The sequence below is a fragment of the Erigeron canadensis genome, chromosome 6, assembly GCF_010389155.1.
Source record: "Erigeron canadensis isolate Cc75 chromosome 6, C_canadensis_v1, whole genome shotgun sequence".
In the NCBI taxonomy this organism is placed as follows: Eukaryota; Viridiplantae; Streptophyta; class Magnoliopsida; order Asterales; family Asteraceae; genus Erigeron; species Erigeron canadensis.
In genome coordinates this window covers 31,069,102-31,093,857 of record NC_057766.1, presented here as the reverse complement: position 1 = coordinate 31,093,857, position 24,756 = coordinate 31,069,102, and the positions used below count along the sequence as shown (strand labels likewise).

At 32.8% G+C, this 24,756-nt stretch overlaps 3 protein-coding genes across 3 annotated transcripts; 1 reads left to right on the top strand and 2 right to left on the bottom strand.

Moving 5' to 3' along the window:
* Positions 1-6,507: 6,507 nt before the first annotated feature.
* On the bottom strand, positions 6,508-9,698 carry LOC122605606. Its single transcript, XM_043778566.1, has 3 exons — positions 9,582-9,698; positions 7,857-8,045; positions 6,508-6,917 (listed from the first exon to the last, which is right to left on the bottom strand). The coding sequence occupies exons 2-3, from the start codon at positions 8,025-8,027 to the stop codon at positions 6,846-6,848; spliced, it is 243 nt and encodes an 80-aa protein (XP_043634501.1). The 5' UTR covers positions 8,028-8,045; positions 9,582-9,698; the 3' UTR covers positions 6,508-6,845.
* Positions 9,699-15,738: 6,040 nt separating this feature from the next.
* LOC122605929 (peroxidase 51-like) lies at positions 15,739-17,419 on the top strand. Its single transcript, XM_043778893.1, has 4 exons — positions 15,739-15,994; positions 16,089-16,289; positions 16,382-16,547; positions 16,950-17,419. Exons 1-4 carry the CDS (start codon positions 15,782-15,784, stop codon positions 17,354-17,356), a joined length of 987 nt encoding a protein of 328 aa, XP_043634828.1. The 5' UTR covers positions 15,739-15,781; the 3' UTR covers positions 17,357-17,419.
* A 2,588-nt stretch (positions 17,420-20,007) lies between these two features.
* LOC122605412 lies at positions 20,008-21,889 on the bottom strand. Its single transcript, XM_043778360.1, has 2 exons — positions 21,796-21,889; positions 20,008-21,458 (listed from the first exon to the last, which is right to left on the bottom strand). The coding sequence occupies exon 2, from the start codon at positions 21,360-21,362 to the stop codon at positions 20,427-20,429; it is 936 nt and encodes a 311-aa protein (XP_043634295.1). The 5' UTR covers positions 21,363-21,458; positions 21,796-21,889; the 3' UTR covers positions 20,008-20,426.
* Between the last annotated feature and the right edge of the window lie 2,867 nt (positions 21,890-24,756).

The following is a 24,756-nucleotide window of genomic DNA, read 5'->3' as shown; positions in this document are numbered from 1 at the left end:
GAGAGAATATTGCACAAGTTCACCAATATTGCAAAATGTATGTGTTTGCAAAGTTGTTGAAATGCTTGGGCAAGGACCTCTATTTATAGTCGAAGTATGAGCATTGGGATCTCAATTTCGAAGTACAAATATGGTTGACAGCACACAAAAGTATTAGTAAATAATCCTTTGTGTGTGCTAAATAAAGTAAGACAAAAGGTTACTTTATTCAACCACTTTACATCTTTGCACTTTTATCCACAGACAAGATTATTGTCCGGTTAAAAGGATGTAGTGTAAAAGGTCTTCCTCGTGATCAGTGTAAAGCTTTGTAAAGGCATTTACACTGAAGGATCTCCAGTTGATTGATCTGGTGAAATGTCAACTGGGCTTCGCTGCCATTGCCATTTCCTTTCTTCCACTTGTTGTCTTCGACTTCAACTGGAAGGTCTTCAGATTTAAGTCTTTAGATCTCAACTGGAGGAAGTCATCAGTTGCTTAAACTGTACAATGCAACTTGACTTCTAATATTTCGGACAATTCTTCATGCTCTCCAGATGCAGCTGGAGAGCTCCAGTTTATAGCCTAAACTGGACCTAACATATAAAATATTCGATCTAAATCAATTACAATTTTCATGCGACACCTCTTCATACTCGTGCAAATCTATCCAAGAAATACATAGTCACTCCTCTTAAATCATTAAACCGTGGAAACAAAATATATTCCTAAGACTATCTCCAATGGGTATGTTTTTTGGCGTCCTTGGGTGCCCTTGGATATCCTTTGCGGTTGAAGCTTGTCCAAAACTAAAGATTTTTTGATGCATGCCCTTACCCTTAGGTGCCCTTATATTTTTTAATTTTTTTTAGTAGAGTTAAAGGATATGTAAGGATGTTTGTATGGTTGGAGATAAAGTTATAAGATTTTAAGGATTTATAAGGATGTGTAAGGATTTGTAAGGATATCATGTGGCAGCTTAAGGGCGTCCTTAGCATTAGAGATAGCCTAACTACTAACTTGCTTACGTTGGCACCAAGATAGCATGTGTCCCCAAAGAATATCCGAAAGGGGCAATGCAGGAAGAGATGGCTGGCTGCTTCTTCGTGAGAGTTGCAGAGGTTGGAGGTTGATGTTGAGATTGAGATTTGTGTCTTCATAATCTGGTCTTTTGTTGCGATCCGGATCTAGTCAGCCCTATAACCGAAGATATTAACTTTTAGGGGTGCCAAGTTGTTCCATGGAAAGGTCCAGTACTTAGGCCCGTACGTTGATTTTTGCAGCAATATTCTGACGGATTTAGCAGAGAAGTTGTGAGATGGATCTGGTTTCCATTGTCATGAGTTACTGCGATTTGAGAGTGTGAGGCTCGATAGCTAAAAGAGCAAGTTCAGAAGCTCTTGCACCTCGGTTGCACTTCTATAGGTTGATTTAAGTTGTTTTAGTTTCAATTAGGTCGAGTACATGAAACTATAATAAAAAAGGGGGGAATGGGTCAAACAGGCTGAAACATTAAGGCATTACACCTATAATGACCTGGAGTATCAAAGAATATAAGTGGATGTTATGACCCAATTGCTTATAAATAAGTCAGTTTGGGTTGCATTTTTATTTCAAATGTGTAACAGGATGAAACCAGCGCAAAGTCTTTTTAATGCATATAATCTCTAAAAGTGGTTTTTTCAAAAGATTAGTTAATGGACTGAAAACTTTTATAAAATTAAAAAAAAAAAGGACAAGAGACGTATGCAGTAAACCAAACTCGACCACTTCTAAAAACTGACCAATTTTTACCCGAAGTGATATGGACCCGTAACTTACCACCCGACCAGCCCATCTTGCCACCTCTGATGGAATGTCAAATAACTTCAAGGAGCACTTGAAACTACCTTCAAGTGTCTCTACTTTTACAACACATGAAAGCTCTCGTGCATTTCAGTTGTGAAAATTTCCAGCCCAACCTTTTCATTCCTGATTCAAATGAAATTCTAGTCCTGGTTGAAGGCTCGTATAAGATTGTAGCCATTATATAACATTTCAAAAGCTGGTTTAACGTGACTTCCCAATCGCTTCAATTTCACATGCCAGCTCAAATATAGCACACAAAATCTCCCTATTCAACTATTGAGCTCGTCTTCAGAGGGAACACATTCTAGATGAAACCGTCAAATACAAAAGTAAGTGAAATTATTCAACTAATGGTTTTGAGCGAACACACATTCTTAGATGAAATTATTACCAAAGATCACACAATTTTAAAGCTCGACAATAACAACTGAATCCCAGCAAATAGGGTATGAGGATGTGAGATGTCGACAACCTTTACTCTACCCGGAGGTACAAAGACTTTTTCTATAAAGATCTCCAACCAAGTGAAGGTATCGCATGTACATTTAAAACTCAATTTATTTCTGTTAAAAAAAAATTCAATTCATACATATATATATATATTATACAAAAGAAAATATCTATGATTAAAATTATAAAAGAAAGATTTAAAAAGTGAAATTTGAACTATTAAATTGAGGTGTATGAAGTCACTAATATACCGACTATGCAATAGCTACCATGCTTGTGTCTTAGACCATTCTCATCGGCAGTCGTTTGCTAAAGTTGGTCACCACTTATAATATTAAAATATGACAAAACTTCAAAAAGCTCACCGAATAGTTCGGCTAGTCAAACACTAGTCGGATGATATTCTAATATATTTTTATCAACTTGTCAAATAAAAAGTAGTGTAGTACTATATGTTTTTTTAAACTTTGCAATATAAATTTACAATTTAATTTATATGTAAATATTTATTGGGGAACAGATTAAGAAGTTGCACGTTCCACTCACATTTTATATATGCATTTTTTTTTTATACTTTACATTTATAATTTAAGTTACATGTAATATAATATATAAAATTTATTATTATTTTATTTATATAAAATATAAACTAGCATTTCTAGTTTTTTTTACTAAACTTTAAATAATAAAAACATTATTAAATATTAAAAAAAAAATTCGTTGGGTTGTTAATTGGAGTATAAAAGTTGAGTTTAGTTTGGTTAGATAAGTATAACAGAGAGGAAATACTTATTTATTGAATAGTATTGTTGAGTTGGGTTGTGAATTAAGATGGTCTTACAATTATGTAGTAAATGGTGAGGAGAACTCTATTTATAATTAGTTCATTCATTGTATGATGTACTACGTACTCTTTTATCTTTTATGATGATAATAATGTGTAAGACTTTTCAAAAGATTAAAAGTAGTTTTGAAGTTAAAATGCCAGCAACAGCAAGTAGTAGTTGTACTTACATGCTAAAATACAAATAAATACGTACAAGGTAAGTATGAAAACAAATGTGATAGAATGTGATGTACGAGTATTTAAGTAGAAAATTATTATGTGAATCAGGGGACATAGAAAGCACGCTTTGCCGGTTAAACAATATATAGGATGGCAGGCGGGTGGGTTTGAGGGGTTTGGGACTCGAGTCCCTGTGGGGTTCTACTGAAAAAGGCCTGAGCCACGCCGCTCGGACCATGTTGGTCCCACCCTCGATCAGGTTTAATTCTCTTCTTCCAAAGTTTTTATTTGACCAGTCTTCAGTACTTATTTTTTTATTTTTTTATTTTTTTTAATAAATCCGATCCAAACCCTTTAAAGTTAACTGCCCTTTCTTTTTCTCTAGCTCTCAAGTTTAAAAGTTTCAGTGTCGTTGTTCAAAAAGAAATAAATTTCAATTTTAATTTCATTTTCATACTAAAGGCTTTATTTATGTATTTATTAAGTTAGACGGTTAGAAATCAAAAATAACTTGTGAAAAAAGGTTTTGATTAACATCACGAAATAAATCAAGGCCCATACATGATATGGAGACTAGAATTGAACATACGCAATACATTATTTTAAAAGAATATCAAGAAATAGAATATTGATCATTTATAGCATCATCATAAAAAAAAAAAAAGATTTATCCATAATTGTCATTTTGCTCTTGACTCATCCATCCATGTGCATTTCATCATTTTATTCTTCAATGTCACTTTTCAAAACAATAAAAACAAAATGGAGATCACTATCCACTTGGTAATAATTAACTTATAAATTTAAAACTTATATATTGCTTTATTATTCAGTTTTAAGTTCGTTGGATCAAGATATAGGGTTTTTTTTTTTTTTTTTTTTTTTTCCGTTTTTGTGGTGACCCGTAAAGGGTTTACGGAAATCATGCGATATTCTCCTTTTTCCTTTTCATTTCCTGAAATCAATTATGCAGTTTATATTCATTATCTTAAAATTAGTGCTTGTTGTTAATAGTGCTATTTACAATTTATGCTCATAAACGTGCCTAAAATACTAGTATTTATTTCAAATATCGAGTCAAATGTTCTATTTCATCCATATTTGGTATGGCGTTATCAAAGTACTTCAATAAAGTTATGACATCAAGAACGTCTCATCTTATCCGTTATTCCGTTTAGTAGAAAATCTTTGATTTATGTATTAGTAAAAACGGTTCGGTAGAGACACATTTTAACATTTTAATGACCTAAAAAAAGATGTTCGGATGGATTGGAACTACTATGTGTCTAAGTATAATATATGCTAAAGTGTTGTCGAGTAAAGCCCTTTGAAACATGGGAGTTTAGCCTATATACGGATTAAATGATTGTTAACTTTGTTATGAAAATCTTTGCATATGACGTGTACAAGTTCCGACCAAAAGGACTGGGAAGGTATATCTGATGAAATATCATATATTAGAGTCTTAAGAGTTTGTGACTTCATCTTTCACATTATTCTTGAGTATGAACTATGAAGTATCGGACTCACCATATATTATGTTAGAGCATCAGGGGAGGGAAAGAAAAACATTGGCTCGGGGATCATTCCACGGTCATCAAAATTGTATAAGACGTGGTAGCTAATAATATGTTCTTCATTTTACAATGAGCAACTATCATTAAGGTTCCTTAAACTTAGTTTGAGTTTCATATTGCTAATCTATATCTATACTACTATACAAAGCAAACTCCTCTTCCCCTTTAAGTAATTAAGAACTTGAAATGACCATATTACCCTTCTTATTTATTCACTAATTTAAACATTTTTACCTATATACCTATAATACCCTTAATAAAATAAACTACAACATAGATTCTCCAATCCTTAAATAACCATATTAACCCTTACCGCCGCACATCATCGCCACAATTGCCGCAGCCACACCTTTGTCGTTACCACCATCACCGCTGCATCGCGCGGGCACCCCGTCTCGTTTTAATAAACAAAACAACTAATTAAGAATTATGGGCGAAGAAAGAAAATATAATTCAAACCCAATAACCCATATGTCCTGTTTGTTGGGCTAAAATGGACTCTTAAATAGCAGTTATAGGGGACCATTAAATAGCAAATAAAAACCTCTTCAGTTTTAAGTCTTTAACAAATCAAATGCCCCTTAAATCTTTTGGGCTAAAACCAGGACAAATAGACTAATTAAAAATTTTCAAGCCAAATTAATTGAGAACATAATTATGTTACCAATAAAGTTGCATAAAGAACGACTACACCAAAATCATGTTCATGACAAGGTATGCAGAATATGGAAAGTCATAGACCCCATGGGTGTATATGGCCTCTAAAATCTCGACCAAATCAGTAACCATGGTTTTGAAATATATAAACCAAACCGAACTATGCATGTTTTGTCCCTGCCAAACCGTTTATAACCAGTCCGCTTTGGCAACCTTTGTTTTATGTTTTGTCTTCTTTTCTTTTTGTCAAACTTCGTAGATATATAAACAATAATTGAAAGTATACCATTATTAGTATTTGAAACGAAAGTCAACATAAGAATAAGAAGGTTGCACGGCTCATTGGTCTGGTTTAGTTGAAAGATTTCAGGGAATCTGGACATTCACTATGGCCCGCTAAAGCATCCATGGCTAGATCTTTGACTCACATTATTCCAGTTTTGCCAAGAGAGCAACCTCATTTTCGCATTTAATTGGTCACGACTGATATTCGACTAGGTTTCTAATTTTTCAAGGGGCCAACTGTCTTAAGTGGCCAGCTTCACCCGCTTTGGTCAGTTTGGCCCAATTGATGCACTCCTAGGAAAAATCTACATAATATTGATGATTATATCCATCTCTATGATAACTATTCGATAACTAATCTTGAACTAAGATATTAGGAGAAAAAATACCTTATCTAATGCCTCAGTTTGTATCCTTCTAATCAGTTCTAATTTCTAACACTATAAGCGTTGGCGAAAGACTTGATTATAGTTGATGGAACTGATTAAATGGTCAATATCTAATTGATAAGAAGCTGACAAGTTAACCATAATAGATCAATATCGAAAGACTAGCTTGAAACCGGAAGTCCCAGGTTCAAGGTTGGCATCTTTAAAAAAAACTATAACAATGATAATAGGTCCATCAACCAAGCAACGATCCACACTTGCTTCATATTTACTTTAGTAGCACTCACACTCAAAGGTTTTGCTAAAGATGGTTATATAGACAAACAATTGGTGTATTATCTTATTTTGAAGCCACATCGTAACCAGGACTTCGTGTACATTGACTATCAAATCAAATATAGATTCAGCAGAGTATGCGATCATAGAATTCATTCTTAAGATATGTTTCATAAAATTGATAAACAGAGAAATGTCTATGCTTTCATGTAGCCCAGTTCTTGAAAAGTTGGCTCTTGTTATGTCTAAGCATGCAGAACTACTATTCATTTATGATCTTTCTAAAGATTGCTTAATACAGCATAAGGGTTTCTCAAGCATGCCTGAAAATCTGCAACTACTGCACTAAAATGATAAATTATCTTCAAACAAGCAAAACTACTTCCTTCCTCTGTTGAGCCTCTGCAAGTGATAATTGAGGGTTCCCCATGGTTTTCTTTTCTTACCAGTCTGCAAAACAACAATTAAGGATTAAGAGTGCCATCACAGAAGATAACAAATAGCAAAAGAAAGAGCCTTAAATTGTCTTTCCAGGTTCAACTTCTCAAAGATAATAAAGCGTTCAGATATTGATATATGGATAATTGGATATTGCAATTTTTTAAGGTGTTCCATGGCGAATGTTACATTCTTACACGGTCCTTGAGGGAAATGGCAAGACCAGATAGTTCATACGTCACTGATCTAACATAACGACTTATCAAGGAGGCTCTGTTTCACTTCCCTCCAAAGATCTTCATTCTTGTGGGTTTCTAAACGGTTGAAGTTACTAACTCAAGATTGGGCGTCTTGTATTTCCAGCTGTTGTTTTGTATTCATCTTGTTCAGTTTAGTGGAGGGCCTACACGTTGGAGACATCTCACCTCTATTCTGTATGTATTTGGGTTCCCTATTTGGGATTTTCTAGTGCTAAAATCCTTTTCATTCCCTAAAAAGGTTTTCACTAAATTATTGCTCTAAGTATTCTCACCTTGACCCATAGGAAATGAACTATCTTTCCTGAATATAACTAGAGGTGCCAATTCGACCAACTTACTTAAAAATGGGACAATTGAGGTGATGCTTTATCTATAACGAGTCAAATGGGTAGAAAAGCAATGGGCCAAATGGGTAAAAAGTTGCCCCAAGCGTATCTTAAATAATGAAACTTGCTAAATCGATTAATTCAAAAAGTAAAATTGTTATTCTAATAAAGTAGTTTTTCTTAGTCACATTTGCATCGATTATTAACAAATTTCAGAATAGATTTGGAGAAAATGATACAACTTTACCCAAAACTTTTTGATCCATTACTAGAATCACCCATGGTGTCAACTGTTAAATCTAAGAATGACCCACAATTAATGCCTTGATGATGTATGAACCATAGAGTTTATATAAGTTAATTACCTGACTCCCCAAGCAGGTATCTAGTTGCTGGCGTTGACGAGCACACTTTTCATCATTGTTATGATTAAGGGATAAACAGCCAAGAAACTGAACCATATCCTTCATACAAGGTTTTGAAAGACCACCAAACTTCTTTGCGTTTATAGTTAGCTCACCAACTTTTTTGCCCATGGTTCACAAGTACTATACCTACAACACAGACCAATAATAAGACTGTAGGTATTCGAATATCATAGAATCCAAATACATAAGTTGGACAAATAGTCTAAAAGCAAAGCTCAGAACCTAGGCAAATAGGTCGGTAAGCATAGGTAATGTATTGAGACCGTAGGTCTCAAGGTTGCAACTTAGTACCCATAAAGAATAGCATCGGTTGTTTTCTTAATTAGTCAAATACCACAAAGAGAAATATAGAGGGTGTATTTGTATCAAATGTCCAATGATGCAGAGTTTGCATATTGCACAGAGTCGAGAAGAGTGAAAAAATATGATAATGGCCATATACAAAATCTTATGGCACAACAAAGCACGCACGAACAAGTTAGCAAGGCAACGGTTTCCCCTGTCATTGTAGAATGGAACAAAAAGCCAGCACTTTATAACTCATCCTGTATGTATGGTATATTGTTAATATGACAAAGTACAACACGGACTACATAAAATCATGGTCAATGGAGTAGCTTAAGAAAACTATAACTTATCTACACTTCTCAACAATAAAATTATATAGGCTAATTGCAAATACCTAGCTAATGTTATTTCTGGTGGTATACATCAGGGAGTAATATAACCCTTTTTCCTTCTTCTCAAATAACCATCACGTGACCACAAAAAAAGAAAAATATATTCCTCTACAAGAATAAAAATTGTGAATTTCCTCGAATTATCTAAGATCTTATATTCAATGGGGCTGAGCCGCTGAGCCCCATAAATATAATGTTTCTAATCTTGAAAAGATAAAGCAGCAAGATTTTAATGTCATTCTCATACATTTAGCGATCGATAAATTGGAGGTAAATCAACTACTGTATATAAATATCATGTTTCTGTCTTCACATATCTCACTTGCGATTTATGTCAAACTATTGATGATTTCAAGCAACCTCCTTGATGCAAATCCTAGCATATATATCATAATGCAGACACACACAGAGTGACATACAGACGTATATATCAACTAAACTAACCAGAGCCGAAAACTAGGAAGACGAAACTGTGTATGTATATGCATAGGATTTTAAAGTGCTTAAATGAATAAATCAATAGATAACTTTAATTTTACCGTATATCTAATAAATCATCCTTAATATCAACATCGCGGAGACAAGCTAATCTAAGATGATCCCCACACCGGCTAAAATTAGTTTACTTTATCTCATTTTGGTATTGCACTTTCATTTTAACACGAGAGATGTATAACGTTTTCCGGTTCTTTAGTACGGGCTAACGGAAAATATATAAATAAGATCAAACTAGGGAATTTTTTCAACCTAACTTTTTCATAACTAAACAATTTTCTATAAATTCAACTACTATAAAAACCCTAGTACTCTTATTATAACCGAATTTGATATAAACGAAATATATATATAAAAAAACAAAACTATAATGAAATAATGTGACATTGATATTTTTATACATTTACGAGTAAATAATTTGAATCGAAATGATTATAAATCGAAAAATAAAAATGATAAAAAAAAAGTAGTAGTTAATAGGAATTACTTGCAACTGCTGTAAAACAGCTAGTGGAGTGTGTCGGAAAATGACGCGGCGGCGGTAGTGAGGTAAAGACGCAGAGGCAGATGTATCAAATGGAGAAGAAAACCTTTGTGAGTAAAAATAAAAATCAAATTAAATGTTTCAAACTGGGACCTTCAACTTTAGAGAAAATGCAAAGACTAGTACTTCGCAGAGTCTAGTCATTCGTAGTCGTAGGCTTCGTAAAACTATGTTGAAAAGTGAAAATTACTATCTATATCCCATTTTAATTTTCCTATTTTAACTGTCTTCTTCCTATTTTAACTGTCTTCTAGCTTTGACCGTAAATATTTTATTTTGTTATATCAATGAAAGTTATATTATATAACACCAACAAAAATATTTACGGTCAAAGTTAAAAGAAAAATACTCATAAAATTAAATAAAAAATACTCATAAAGTCAAACTAGGACACTTAATGAGACAGAGGAAGTATAGATAAGCCTTTTCTTACTAAAAATTTATTGTATTAGGATGGATGTACACGAGGTGTTTAGTGCATATTTTGTGGACAATGTGATGGAAGTTTTCAATTTAGTTTTTGTAGTATGTTTGTGGAATGAGTGATTGTCTCTTGATATATTTTGGTTAGTGTTGAGGCTTTATGAAAGAAAGTTTTTTTAAAATAAACCTCGAAGGGCTTTGATTCATCAATATAATAGCTATGGTAATATGCAATGCAAGGTTTCATGAGTCATTTTAATATAGATTTTTGTAATAAATTTGACTTTAATAAGTTTGTTTTCTTAAGTTCATTTTTAAGATAGAAAAGAAAAAATAAAATTTAAAATAAAGTTTTAGTTATTTTTCTTTAAATAATTGTCTCACCATATTTTGGGTGATTTGAAAGGAAAGAATTTTTACTTTCAATCTTTTCTAGGTAGAGATCCCCTCAATCTTGACCCTTGAATTAAAATCAAGGGTTAAGATACAAGATTGGTTATCAAATCTTAACCATTGATTTTTAATCAAGGGTTGAGATTTTTCTAACTGACCTCTCAAGTTAAAACTAACTTGAGGTAATCCCCACCCTTCTTTTTTCTCTTTTTTATGAAACAATCTTGAGTACATAGTGTAAGGGTGCATTTGATTTGCAGAAATTTTTTGCAATGAATAGAATATACCAAAGGAATTAGAATATGAAAAAAAAATACAATTTTATGGAATGTTTTTACTTTTTATCTATTAAGATTCAAGTGACAGAAAGATTGAATTTTTTGTCCCGAATGTAAATTGTATCAATGAATGTTTACATTTTAACGGACTAAAATTCTTTCTTCTTTAAGCAACTTCAGTTTCGATTTTATCAGATTCTATTAAAAATCGCCTAGTGTATCTCGACCATCATTTTTGGTATCTCGACCATATCGCTCCAAAATAGTGTGCCCCCTGTCTGTAATGGTAAATCTGGTAGAGTAAAAACGGCCCTCCTGTCATTAATAGTCTGGTCGGGTTACCAAAAATATGATCGGGATACCAGGCACCTTAAAAATCTGTAGATCAAATATGACCTCTAAGTAATAGTTATGTAAGTCTGACTGTCTGAGTAAAAGTTAAAACATGTATCAATGTATGCATTTCATTTAATTGACTCTATAAAAAATGACAAGATTTTGTAAAGTGAAACCCAAAACCATCATTTTTTAAGGTGCATGGCCCGTCTTGGACCGGCCCATTATGTGAGCACTACTTAAATGGTTAATGTCATTTATAAGCTATAAATTTATAATCTTGGAATTAGATATTTAAATTTTCAACATCAAAAATAAAAACTTATACAGGAGTAACTCGCAAGAGAAAATGCTCTGATCGTGTATTGTCAATGACAGAATTAAAAGGAAAAAAAACCTTTAGCCCACACGCCACAACTATATATTATTGAAATGAAATAATCGATCAATTCATCTATAAACCCTTATAAAGGGTATTGGTTAAAGAAAATAAGCAACTTTTTTATTCCCATAATACCCTTCTTACTTTTATTGTTTTTTACACCTCCTCAAGTATCTACCGAAAGTACCATTATCAAAAATTTAAACCCACAAAACACACAACATCCTTCTCCTTCGCATTCTTCGATCACCACCACCGCCTTCATTTTATATTGTCCTCATCTTCTAGCCGCTGCAACGCGCGGGTACTATGCTCGTTATCCATTACAATTATTGTTTTCGAACAAAAATATATATTCAAAGTTAAATTCAGAAATACAAATATCTAACACCACTAACAAAAGGAAAATTCTAAAGTACACCACGACGATATCTTTAATATGATTATTGCTATTACTATTTTCGAAAATATTATTCAAATTCAGAAAAATGCTATAAAATACAAATATCTTGCACAACAAACAGCGAACAATTTAACAACACAGAAATCGAAGGATCATGCGGTAAAGATCTCTCTGCTAAATGCTAATAAAATCTTTTGCTAGAAATTGATGTATGATTATTAAACCTTTTTACACTTTTCAGTTTTTTTCGTTTGGGTGCAGGTTTTTATGGAAGCAGTATCTCTATTTCCCAGATAGAGGCACATCTCACCCCCAAATCCCGATTACAGGGATTGGATTTTGTGGTTGTTCTATAGTATATATAGGAAAAATGAACATCAAAGATCCCCAAAGTCATGCGTCCAAATGAAAACGTGCTGCCCACTTTCGGTGTCTCAATCCATAATCCCTTAATTGATACATCAAAGTATTATAAACTTTTGAATACATATAAACGAACAATAATGATTGGGAGGTGGCGGTTCCTAGACTAAGAAAATACTGTACATCACATATGACCATAACTTGAATGCATTTGGTAGGAGAAAATCATAAAAAATAAAAATATAATAAAGAAAGGAAATATTATGAAAGAAAATGAGTATTTAAAAAGAAAATACTTATATTGTTTGGTAACAAAAGAAAATAAACCTAAATAAAATATATAAAAATAAACAAATTAATATGAAAAAACAAGTTTTAACAAAAATTAATTATAATATCATGATATAAATAATTAAAATTAATAGTCAAATACATGAGAAATAAAAAGAAAAAAGAAAAAAAGGTAACTTGATTCTATTCTCACCATTCATCACCATTTTGGAAAGAATCATGAAAATGGATATGATTCTTTATTTCCAGAAATCATTTCCATTCACTTGGGGGGTGTTTGGTAGGAGGGAATTATAAAGAATAGAAATACTGAGAAAGAGAATGAGTATTTGAAAAGAGAATAGATTCCGTTGTTTGGTACCCACAGAGAATGAATATATTTAAAAAATAAAATTTTAAATAATAATACATTTATTACATATAACATCTTCAAAAAAAAAAAAAAATTTTTTTTTTCCATTTTCACCCATTCTCCACAATTTTTAGAGAATTGAGAAAATGAAATTGATTCCCCTTTCTCCATTCTCATTCCCTTTCTTCGTCGCAAACAAACAAGGAAAGTCTTTCACATTTCCTTTCTCCCCTTTCCATTCCATCACACCAAAAACCCCTTATGTAACCAAACAAGGGACGTAATTCTCATTCCATTTTTATCATTTTCATTCCATCCTACCAAACAACCCATAGTTTCATGTATGAATTATTTATAAGTGTTTGATTTCCTGGTTGAGTATTACTAGATTTTTTGTAGTAAGAGGTTCTTAACCGACAATTCAAACCGGCACACAATCGGTTAAAGAAATTGCTAGTGCCGTCTTTTGTGGGTTTTGAGCCCCAATATTTCTACGGTGTATGGGGAGGTTAAGATGTGAGAGGTGATATTCGTACCACAAATGTTGATATATTTACTACACATGTGTTATACTGACTTGTACTGGATGTTATAAAAGTTTTACAACTTGGTGAATAAATCTAAATTTATGGTTCGAATATCACCTTCCTTAAGATGTAGGCAGACTTTACCTCTACCTAAGTAAAGAGACTACTTTCATTTTTCTACCTTAATGGCAGAAAAGACTCTTCAACCTTTGCATGGAATGAGGATCAAACTCATAATCTCTGTCTGCATAAGTCAAGGTTTTTACCACTTATCCATACATGATTCATTATGGGACATACATGATTTATTAATCCTGAGAGTGTTCAAACTTGAACTCAAGACCTTTTGTTATATGTGTCAAAAATGTAATCCTTCGTTACTAATTATACGTCGTTGGAGGTTCTGTATTTGATAAACTTTTATTAAGTTGTTAAACATGTAAATTTCGTTCATACAATATAAGATATAAAAATTGAAGAATAACTAATTACTGTATTAAATACTATCGGTTGTTAAACCAATAATAATAATGTGGTATTGACATAGTTACCATTTAATCAAGTAGACCAATTAAAGATGAAGTGAACTATTTTTTGATACGAATTTCACATCAAGTAAAAGCTAATGTATCCCAAAATGACTAAACCTGACCCTTTTATTTCTCCAATCATATAGTCCATAAATTGATATATAAATATTCATATAACTTTAGAAACTGAATTATTAAACTTTGAATCTAAAGTTTAGTTAGTGGCAAAAGCTTGAATTCTGAGAGATCTGACCAAGTAAGGTTAACCCTGTCGTGACTTCGAACGAATTAATAGAGGGTTTTCCTCCTACTAGTATTGGGTGACGAAGCTCTTTAGCGTGAGCCCACTAAGACAACATAGTCTAGACCCTCGTTGTGATATTCGATTCGCATATGTCAAAAAATTTTGCCCAAAGTTGTGTCGTATTTATTTATGAAATTTCTGTTTTTGGATATTGGTTTTTCTTAATCCGATCATTCCTCTTACATATTAATGAATTGCGATAAAATACAATGGCTTAACACTAGTAACCATTTATATGCGAAACTACATGAGATTGTGCTCTCTTTTTTATGAAATATACAACTATATAGTTCCACAGAGAGTCCTCACATATTTATAAACTGTTCATTGTAATACTAGAACTCACAACCTATAACTTAATGACTTAGCACATAGTATAAGTTTTAGTTCAACTTGGAAACAAGAAAAGTAAAACCGGCAAAGGGAGGGCCGGCGTTGACTGTATAATGAGATGGACATATGTGTGTCTGATTCCAAAACGACATGATCTCAAACAACAAACGAAGTTTCTCATATTTATATATTTTATATAATTTAATTTAAATATATAAGAGCCAATGATCATTTGAGTGCTAGCCCACAACTTTGATACGTCTCCTTTTCTTTCTTTCATTTTTCGAGATAGTCAAACATTTATCTTAAAGTTGTAAATCATTTGTTCGCAACAGGGGATTTAGCTTACGTTGTTTTAAAAGGGTCTACGCTAAAACCCTCACCCTCAATACCTATTAAGAAGAAGATAGTCAACATTTATCTATCGAGTAGATTGTCATCAAACACTATTACGGAGTATTTATATGCGCAGACACATAAAATTGAATATCATTAATTATTCATTAGAAACTATTCGTCATCGTCACTGGTAAATGCTATATTATTGAAGTGAAGAACATAGATTGCTAGTATAATGAAATGAACACAAGATGCAACCACAACTCTATTTAAAGTGATACAAATTGAAGTCAACTAGACCCTAGAAACAGTAGTAATCATTGAATTATGCCCTTGACGATGTTGTATACAAAGAAATCGCGAACAAATGAACATGTCCTAAAACAAACTTTACATACAATTAACCTCGTCAAGTCATAATCCTGTGTGATAAAAAAAAAATGTTGATACCCTCCAAATTTACAAAATACCATCGACTCCAAACAACGTACAATCATCCATTGTTTATATCAATCTTCTTCTTTGATACATTTCTAACATTTCAATCAACAACTTGAACATTTTTAAATATACAAAATATGTAGATATAACATGTTTTCATTGGACTTCAGCTGATTAAAAATACACTTGACAATCTAACTATTGACATTTTTAAAACACCAAATTTGACTATATATATATTTTGTTACCAATATACGATAGATATAAGAAAAGGCAAACAAGATGCTAAACGAAAATTCTTCCTATAAAAACAAAATATTACAAAGCCAAACAGCTGGCTTAGTGAATGTAGACAACTTCCATTTGCCTTAGCCTCAACTTCTGCCATGTATATTTAAGAAAGGTCACTACTATTATTATCTTAAAGCACATACACTTAACTTTGATCATGGGTCGGGTCATGATTATTCAAGTACTAGCTCTCTGCTCGCTTCTTGTCTTTCCAAATTTAGCTGTTGCTCAACTCAAACAGAATTACTACGCAAACGTATGCCCAAATGTAGAAACAATTGTACGTAAGGCAGTAACAACCAAATTTCGCCAAACCTTTGTCACTGTCCCAGGAACTCTTCGGTTGTTCTTTCATGATTGCTTTGTTCAGGTTCATTGTTTTTGTCTGATGTTGATTTAGAATGGCTAAATAGCGCTTGAAGGTTATTGATTACAATGTGTTGTTTTGTTGGTTAAAAATGTAGGGGTGTGATGCTTCGGTTATGGTAGCATCCAGTGGATCAAACACTGCAGAAAAAGACCACCCGGATAACTTGTCATTGGCTGGAGATGGATTTGATACAGTTATAAAAGCGAAAGCTGCAGTTGATGCTGTTGCAAGTTGTAGAAATAAGGTGTCTTGTGCTGATATTCTCACCATGGCTACACGAGATGTCATTGTGCTGGTATTAACAACGTTTACTTTATGGATTAGATTGACATGCAATGATTAGAAGCATATAAATATATATATATATATGATTGATGGTGTTTGCAGGCAGGTGGGCCATCATACCCAGTGGAGCTGGGGAGATTGGATGGACTGAGTTCGACGTCAGCTAGTGTAGGTGGGAAGCTGCCCAAACCAAACATGAATTTGGACCAGCTCAATGCCATGTTTGCTGCCAATGGCTTAACTCAAGCTGATATGATTGCCCTCTCAGGTAAGCAGTTCCTGCAAAAATGAAAAGACTTGAGCTCAAATGGTACACAGACTACAGATGTCAATTCGCACCAATTTACTAATTAATGGGTTGACTCAACTACTCAAGTTACCTTTTATCTTCAAAGGGTACAAGTAAAACCAGAAAAATGGAAACATGCCATTTTAAACAGGTGATCAGTTTTGACACATTAATTATCTTTAAAACATTATAATAGATGAGGAAAGTAATAGGACCAACCCAAGCAGAGCTGTTTTGACTCGTTATCCTTCTTTCCCAACCCACCCATTTTGCCAAGCTTATGTTTTTACCCTGGGGAAAAAAATTATATTGCTGGAATTCAACTTACTTAAAATATATATATGTTTTCTTGAGAGGTTCTAAGTTAATTATCACGTCCAGGTGCACACACCCTTGGGTTCTCCCATTGCGACCAGTTTGCGAACAGGATATACAATTTCAGCAAGCAGAATCCGGTGGATCCAACTCTAGACCCGAGTTACGCTAATCAACTGAAACAACAGTGTCCAAAGAATGTTGACCCAAACATAGCTATAAATTTAGATCCCAGCACACCTAGAATTTTTGACAACGTGTATTACAAGAATCTGCAGCAAGGAAAAGGACTTCTAACTTCTGACCAGGTTCTCTTCACTGACTCAAGATCAAAACAGACGGTCATCTCATGGGCATCCAATGCTCAAGCTTTTAACAATGCATTCATCGCGGCTATGACTAAACTAGGTCGGGTTGGTGTCAAGACGGGCCAAAATGGGAATATCAGGAGAGATTGTGCTGCATTTAATTGAGATTAAATAAAACTCAATGTAACAGAACTAATTGCATAAATACAATGATAAGAGTTAAAACAATACATATGCCTTTTTGACATTTTCCCTTTATTTCTCTCTTTTTTCCCGGAGTTTGTTTCTTCTTTTTTTGCAAAGGCAAGTTTCCACATGCGTTGGTAGTTGGTACATACTAAAAATATGTTCACCATGGGACTATAACCCAAAACCACTTGGTTAATGGGTCACTTCAGATAGGGAAATATCATATAATTATCTCAGAAAACTAAAATTGTCAACACATTTGCCTATATCATCGTAACACGGCAAAACTACCCTACAAAGATAATATGAACAACGACATAACAACAACACGTCAACACCACTTAAAGAGTTTAATGGTTTGCAAGAATTAAGCATACTTGCATGCAAACTTGTAAACTCGGATTTGAACATCCACTTTCTGCATGCTCAAACTACGGGTCATAGTCATATCAGAGCATAGATGAGCCAAGTCCATTACGGGTTCTTCATTAATTGTTTTATATATGTATAAACAATACCTTTACGAGAAGTTCATTATCTTACAAAATACATATATAGTATAGTAATCTAGTGAAAATGCAGATACGGACAGTATAATCAGCAGAAATACGTTGAAACTACATGAATTTCAGTTGATGTAAATGAATGAACCGATAGCTGCATTTGATGTTGTTGTTTTGTGGGTAACCAGGGGTGTGATGCTTTGATTATGATAGCATCTAATGGATTAAACAGGTCAGAGATAGACCACTAAGATAACATGGTATTGTCAGTGGCTAGAGAATAGAGAAGTGGTCATCGAAGCAAAACTTGCGGTTGATGCTATTGCAAGTTGCAGAAACAAGGTTCACGTTCTGATATTATTGCCATAGCTGCCCGAGATGTCGTTGTGCTGGTAATAACAATAATACTTTCACGAATTTATGGTTGTATTGTATAAACATTAAAAATAGCTGAGATAGTTAGATTAACATCTAATGAATTAGCAAAAGTTGATGATTGGTGTTTGTGGGGCCATAGTACCCAGTGGAAGTACCAGCAGCTAGTGTTGATGTGAAGCTGCCAAACCGAACATGAATTTGGATCATCCTAATGCCATCTTTGCTGCTAATGCCTTAACCCAACCTTATATGATTATGATCGCCCTCTCAGGTACGAAGTTCCTAAGAAAAAGAGCTCAAAGAGAGGAGGTGCGCTTTCGACCAGTTTAGTTCTCAATGTGTTGGTTCAAATTCCATTTAATCTCTACTGTCAAATGCGCAGAAGTAAAAGCCGGAAAAAAAGCCAAGATTAGCAAGCTCCATAAATCTTTACTATACTAAAAAATTATACAACCAGTATTTTTAAAACATTATGACACATGAAGAATAGTATTTTGGGCCAATCCAACCCGATTCGGTTTGATTCGTTATCCAGGAGTCCAGGACCACACACCCTTGGATTCTCCCACTATGACCAGTTCATTAACGGGCTATAAAACTTCAGCAAGCATAATCGTGTGGATCCAACTATAAACTCAAGCTATGCATCTTATTTGAAACAAGTGTGTTCACGCCTTCACGGGACATTCCCTTCGTGGAAAATGTGGATTCCGGCTCATCATTAACGTTTGACAACATGTACTGCAAGAATCTGCTGCAAGGAAAAGGATTTCTAACTTATGACTAGGTGCCCTTTGCTTACTTGAGATCAAAACAGAACATGATCTCATGGACATCCAACCCCCAAGCTTTCAATAATGCATTCATCATGGCTATGACTAAACTAGGTCGAGACGGGGTCAAGACCAACAAATAGGAATATCAAGCGAGATTGTACAACATTTAACTGAGATTTAACTCAAATTAGTAGCACCGAAATAGTTAGATTAATAAATGAGAAGAGTTATAAGTAAACTCACAAAGCTAATATTTACAGATGATGTGTAATGTGTTTCTGTTTGCTTGGTTATAATATATGTTTTTTTTTTTTTATATCCCTCTTTTTGACTGGAGTATTAACCTTGATAATAGCACATGATAATCTTAAGAAGCTAAAGAACTTGTTAACCAACTTGCCCATATCACCGTTAAGAAAAAAAAACTCGCCCATATCGTTCTAACATCAAAAACCATACAGCAAAGAGATAAAACGGAAAACTGACATAGCTACAACCTTAGTTAATGAATAAAAAATTCAATAGTTTGCAGCAATTAAGCATATTCACATGTGAACTTGTAAAAGCTCATAACAAGGCAACAAGACATACTCACATGTAAACTTGTATACTATAAACACAAAATGCATATTAAAGAAAGTTATTATAAGGGGAAGGATTTTGAGACTAATGAATCTTGCCTGTTGAACTTCATGCGTTATGCCTGTGCAAGCCCCTGGTATGAACCCTTTTCTCAATTCACACTTCACAGTCTTGAAAAGCTGCAATCTGTAAAATCTTGCCAATAATGAAACGAATATTTATTGGTTTTTCAATTCTCCTGTGATTACAAGGCAAAACCATTGGAAGCCTTTCTATCTTAACAATATCCATATTAAAGTAAGAAGACGAGAAACATAGCAATTAAGTTTAACAAGAGTAGTATTACTAAGAGTCTAAGATTGCTTTACCATTTGTATTCATGCTAGAATTAAACAGCGAAAGAGATAATTGCCCCAAAGGTACATATTTCTCACTATTCGAGTGTTGATCAATATAAACTAACAAATTGACTATTATTTATTAATAGCTTTCTCAACTCAAGAATACAATGTTTAACAATATCTAGTAAACAAGAAAGTTGAGTAAGCTATTGATAATAATTAGAGTAAGGCCACTAAAGTATTTGAAGTGGCCAGAACTTTTACTATGTATGCATAATATTAGACTTCAATGGACAGCGGCCATGTCCCAGATAATCAGCCCTGAGATGTATATACAACCTAATTACTTTTAACCCAAAACTTCTGTTGTTTCCTACTCTTCTTCCACACACAATTTGCAGATTGTCTTTAGAATTCAACTACGTGTTACTGTGACATTAACTAATGAGAATCACAAAAAATCTGTTCACTGTCCAAGAGCATACAAAGAGATCTTCTCGAGTTGCGTGGGCCAATCTTCTCCAAGAATTATGGGGTTGGTCTCTATTGCCACCCAGAAATCTGTAATTGATGTAGTGAATCTGCTTCCTTGTGAGTGTAAAGATCTTGAGCCAGCTAATTCTAGACTTGGTTTTATTACCCTTTTCAAATACGACTCCAAACCATCACTCAGTATACTGACACAATCTGGAGAGACATCCAATCCCTCCGTTTTCAACCTCTCCTTCAACCTATTCTCCAAAGAACTTGGAGGTAGAACTTGACCAGTGTAATGACATGTGTTGGTATAATTAGTAAAACCAGAACCACTATGTACAAATTTTCGTTTTTCTTTCAAATGTATATTAACCCCAAATGGAGCAGTAACTGGTATTCTTCTACACGTAACAGTATTCAACGCACTTTCCTCAACTTCTTTCCCAACTTCCACATGTTCAACTTTCTTTGTCCCCAAATCCTGACCCGTATGAGTCTTCTCATTAACTCCAAGAGAACTATGTCTATCCTTAAACTTCCTCTCTCGAAGATTTGGAGTCCTTCCTTTTCTGGGTGACTGAGGAAACACATCTCTGCATAAAGCCTGAAGCCCATTTCTTGGATCAACCCCATTAGAATCTTTCAAAGCCAACAAACCGTCACGTTTCACTTGCTTTGGAGGCGGCGTTTTGGAAACAACCGCATTTTTCAAAATCGCCTTAAGAAGCTGATTATGATGATAAACATTCTCTCTACCAATCAAACTAAGGCATACTTTATCAAATTCCAATTTGCCAACCTTAAGACTCAAAAACCTAGTCAACAGATTAAAATACTTTTCGGCCTTTTGTGAACCAAGCTTCTTTTCCATCTGTAGCTTCAGCTCAAAAGTATCTATTCTAGAAGAATGCCGAACCGCTGGCATTTTTCGTTTTTTTTTTTTTAATATCTTACTATCATCACTTTGACTTCAGTCTAGCAAAAGTCAACTGTACTAAAAGAGAATCTAACATACAAAATTCTGCAAAAAAATAAATATTAAAAAAAAAAAATCAAAATCAAATCAAACAAGAATTATAATACATATATACAATACATACATATATATACATACACACACAAATTCATCTATATCACCACAATATATATCATGTGTATATAACTATATATATATATACACAAACATATATATAATATAAAATAATATAAAACATGATAATTAATTGCAAGCAATAAAGCTACTGATAGAATGGCATTATATAGATTAATAAATAATATAATAATAATGGGGGAATAAAACAGAGCTTAATAATGAATTAAAATTAATAATAAATGAAGAATTAAGATGAAAAAATGACCTGAATAAGGAAGTTTGACTTTTAGGGAGTTGAATTAGAAGAGGGGATCATTGTGAGTAGTAGATGAGAAAGACGTGATTGATCGAATGATATATATTTTAGGGCTTTACATAAGTGAGTGTGTGTGTGTGTTTGGAAGGTTCTAAAAGGAGAATAGTAAACAAAGACACGTGTGGGTTTATTACAAGTTGTGAAGTTTGTGATTGGGGGCTGGCTGAGATGGGTATGGGTTTGGTTAAAAACATAAGTATATTTGTACCTATCAAACCTGGTCAGAAGGACTAGCAGGGTTTCACTTGCACACTTGTTTTGGTTTTTTTCTTTTGTCATCTATTTTAGCATCTTCAATATTGTGAAATTTATCCAGTTAGCAAGTACCAACAATGTCATGTTAGATCATATCATGGAATGAAGTTACATGGCGAGAGGCTAGGCAGCCTGTATGTATGAGGTCGTCTTTCGTCATTGGGTTACCGTGATAACCAAACTTTATTCATTGGCTGTAAAAAAAAATGTTATATCATATTCGACTTTTTGTAAATAATGGTAAAATTACCTTTTCAACTTTTGTAAACTTACGCAAATTCATGAAACTTTTGTCTTTAATCAATTTCTATAGCAAGTTCGTGTGATTGAACTTTTCATTTTCTTTCCTTATAAACTTGTTATGAATTTCCTACTCTAATGTATGTACAAATTTTACTATTTGAGCTAAGATATTTGTTGAAGATGTTTTTATATTTGTAATTGGTTATATGGTTAAAAAAGAAAAATTAATGTGTACAATATTTTTGAGTTGTAATCTTTGGGTGAGGATTCCTTAAAGTTACTATTAATTTGAGGGTAAAGTTAAAAAGATCCCAACCTTTGATTTAACATTAAAGGTCAAAATTCAATAATCAATTTTGAATCAATTTTTAACAATATTATAATTTTATTTTTAACTATAAAGTAACTTTTAAATCTTTATTTATTTTCTTTTCTTATGATTTGCATCTCAAACCATTTATCAAAATTCATACTATATATTCACTTTATGTATTACCAATTCATTATTTTATTTTATTTTTGCAATAAATAAATAATATTATAATATAACTTAATTTTTGAAAGATGAATAGTGATCCCATTTACTTTTATATTTATATAAATAGAAAATTCTTTTGCAAGCTCCACTAAAATAGCATTATCTTAACCTTTCTATAATTTATAGAAGACGACATTGAATGCAACTAACTATTGCTTGCATATAAAAGAGAACTAACTAATACAAAAAACATACCATCCAATCCAGAATACATAACTAGTCATCAGGCATCCACTTCTTGATAAGGTTTTAAACATTTTACACAATGTCTTATTTTTGTTGTATATATAATATTAGAATTAGAATAATAGTGTCCATATATACTAGTAGATTTTAGGCATTCATAAAAGTAGGTAAACAATTTAAGATAAAGATTATATATATTTGATGAGGTCAATAATACTCTCGATACTTTAACATGTCAATGATATTACATGTTTTCAACATGAAAAATGATATGCCTAGAAATCCAGAATAATAGTCCATATATATACTAGTAGATTTTAGGCATTCATAAAAGTAGGTAAACAATTTAAATTAAAGATTATATATATTTGATGACGTCAAAAATACTCTCATCTATACTATATAATAAAGAAAATAACCCTTATGTTGAAAGTTACATAGGAAAAATGACTAAAATACCCTTAATGGGTATATAACACTATCAACCATTTTTCTTTTAAAATATCCACATTAACCCTTTAAATCAATTACTTTTACATCAATTATCTAACATCACTCGACGCCGTCACTACCACCAACGACCGTTCCCCACTATCACACCGTCATCACCACGAAAACGGTGGGTAACGTGCTAGTTACTTTAACAAATGCCAATGATATGTATTACATGTTTTCAACATGAAAAATGAATGCGTATAAAGTATAAATTGCCAGGAAATACATAATTGAGTTTCGTTAATATGTAGCCCATAGGACGGTTCAATGGGCCTGAAGACTCCTTAACGTCTAGTTTCTAATTTAAGCCTTACCATATGTCCATATTGAATTATTGACCCAAATGAAATTATTTTTCTTACATATATATTTTTTATTAACTTCCCTAAATCTAAAAGTATACACTTGTAAGATTTAGTCTATTATTAAAATAGGATACTGATGCAGTTAGAAATGCAATTAAATGGCTCAAGAACAAAAGATCAATCAAAGACCGAAATTATTGACAAAACGTCAATTTTCTTATAAACTCAATAATAATCAACCCTAGTTTACAATAACCAGGACCCCTATGTATATTAAGTTATTAACCCTAACATAATTAAACTAGAAAACAAATTAACCTATAATTATCTAATAAAATAAAGAGATAACTTATAAAAACAAAATATAACAATATAATTTATGAAAATAAAAAATAACTTAAATTCAACCCAATACGAGTCTTCTGCATCTGATACACTTGTAAGATATACGAGTAGTTTATTGGTGATGAAAAAAAGGAGATATCAGTTTGTATCTTTAGAAAATAACGTGCATGTTAGATTAAAGATTTATATCTCTTAATTTGATGTCTATGGCTAAAGTCTATTGCGTATGCTCTATATGTATATATCATCTCAGTTTTATAATGATTTGTTTTCCATTTAATATAAGAGAAAGGGAATAAAGAAATAAAGAGGTGTGCACCAAGAAGCTTGGAAACTGTCGTATTTGGCTTTATCCCAATAATAATAACACAAATTATATAGAAGTACATTTTTATTTAGTTGAAAGTGAACGTGGGTGTATTCCTAGTCACTCTTTCTCTTTATTCCTCCATTATTATCAACGTCATTGAATATTTTAACAATATATGGCCCATTCGACTCTATAGTCCACGTCAAACCTATGTGTCATTGTATTTTATCCAT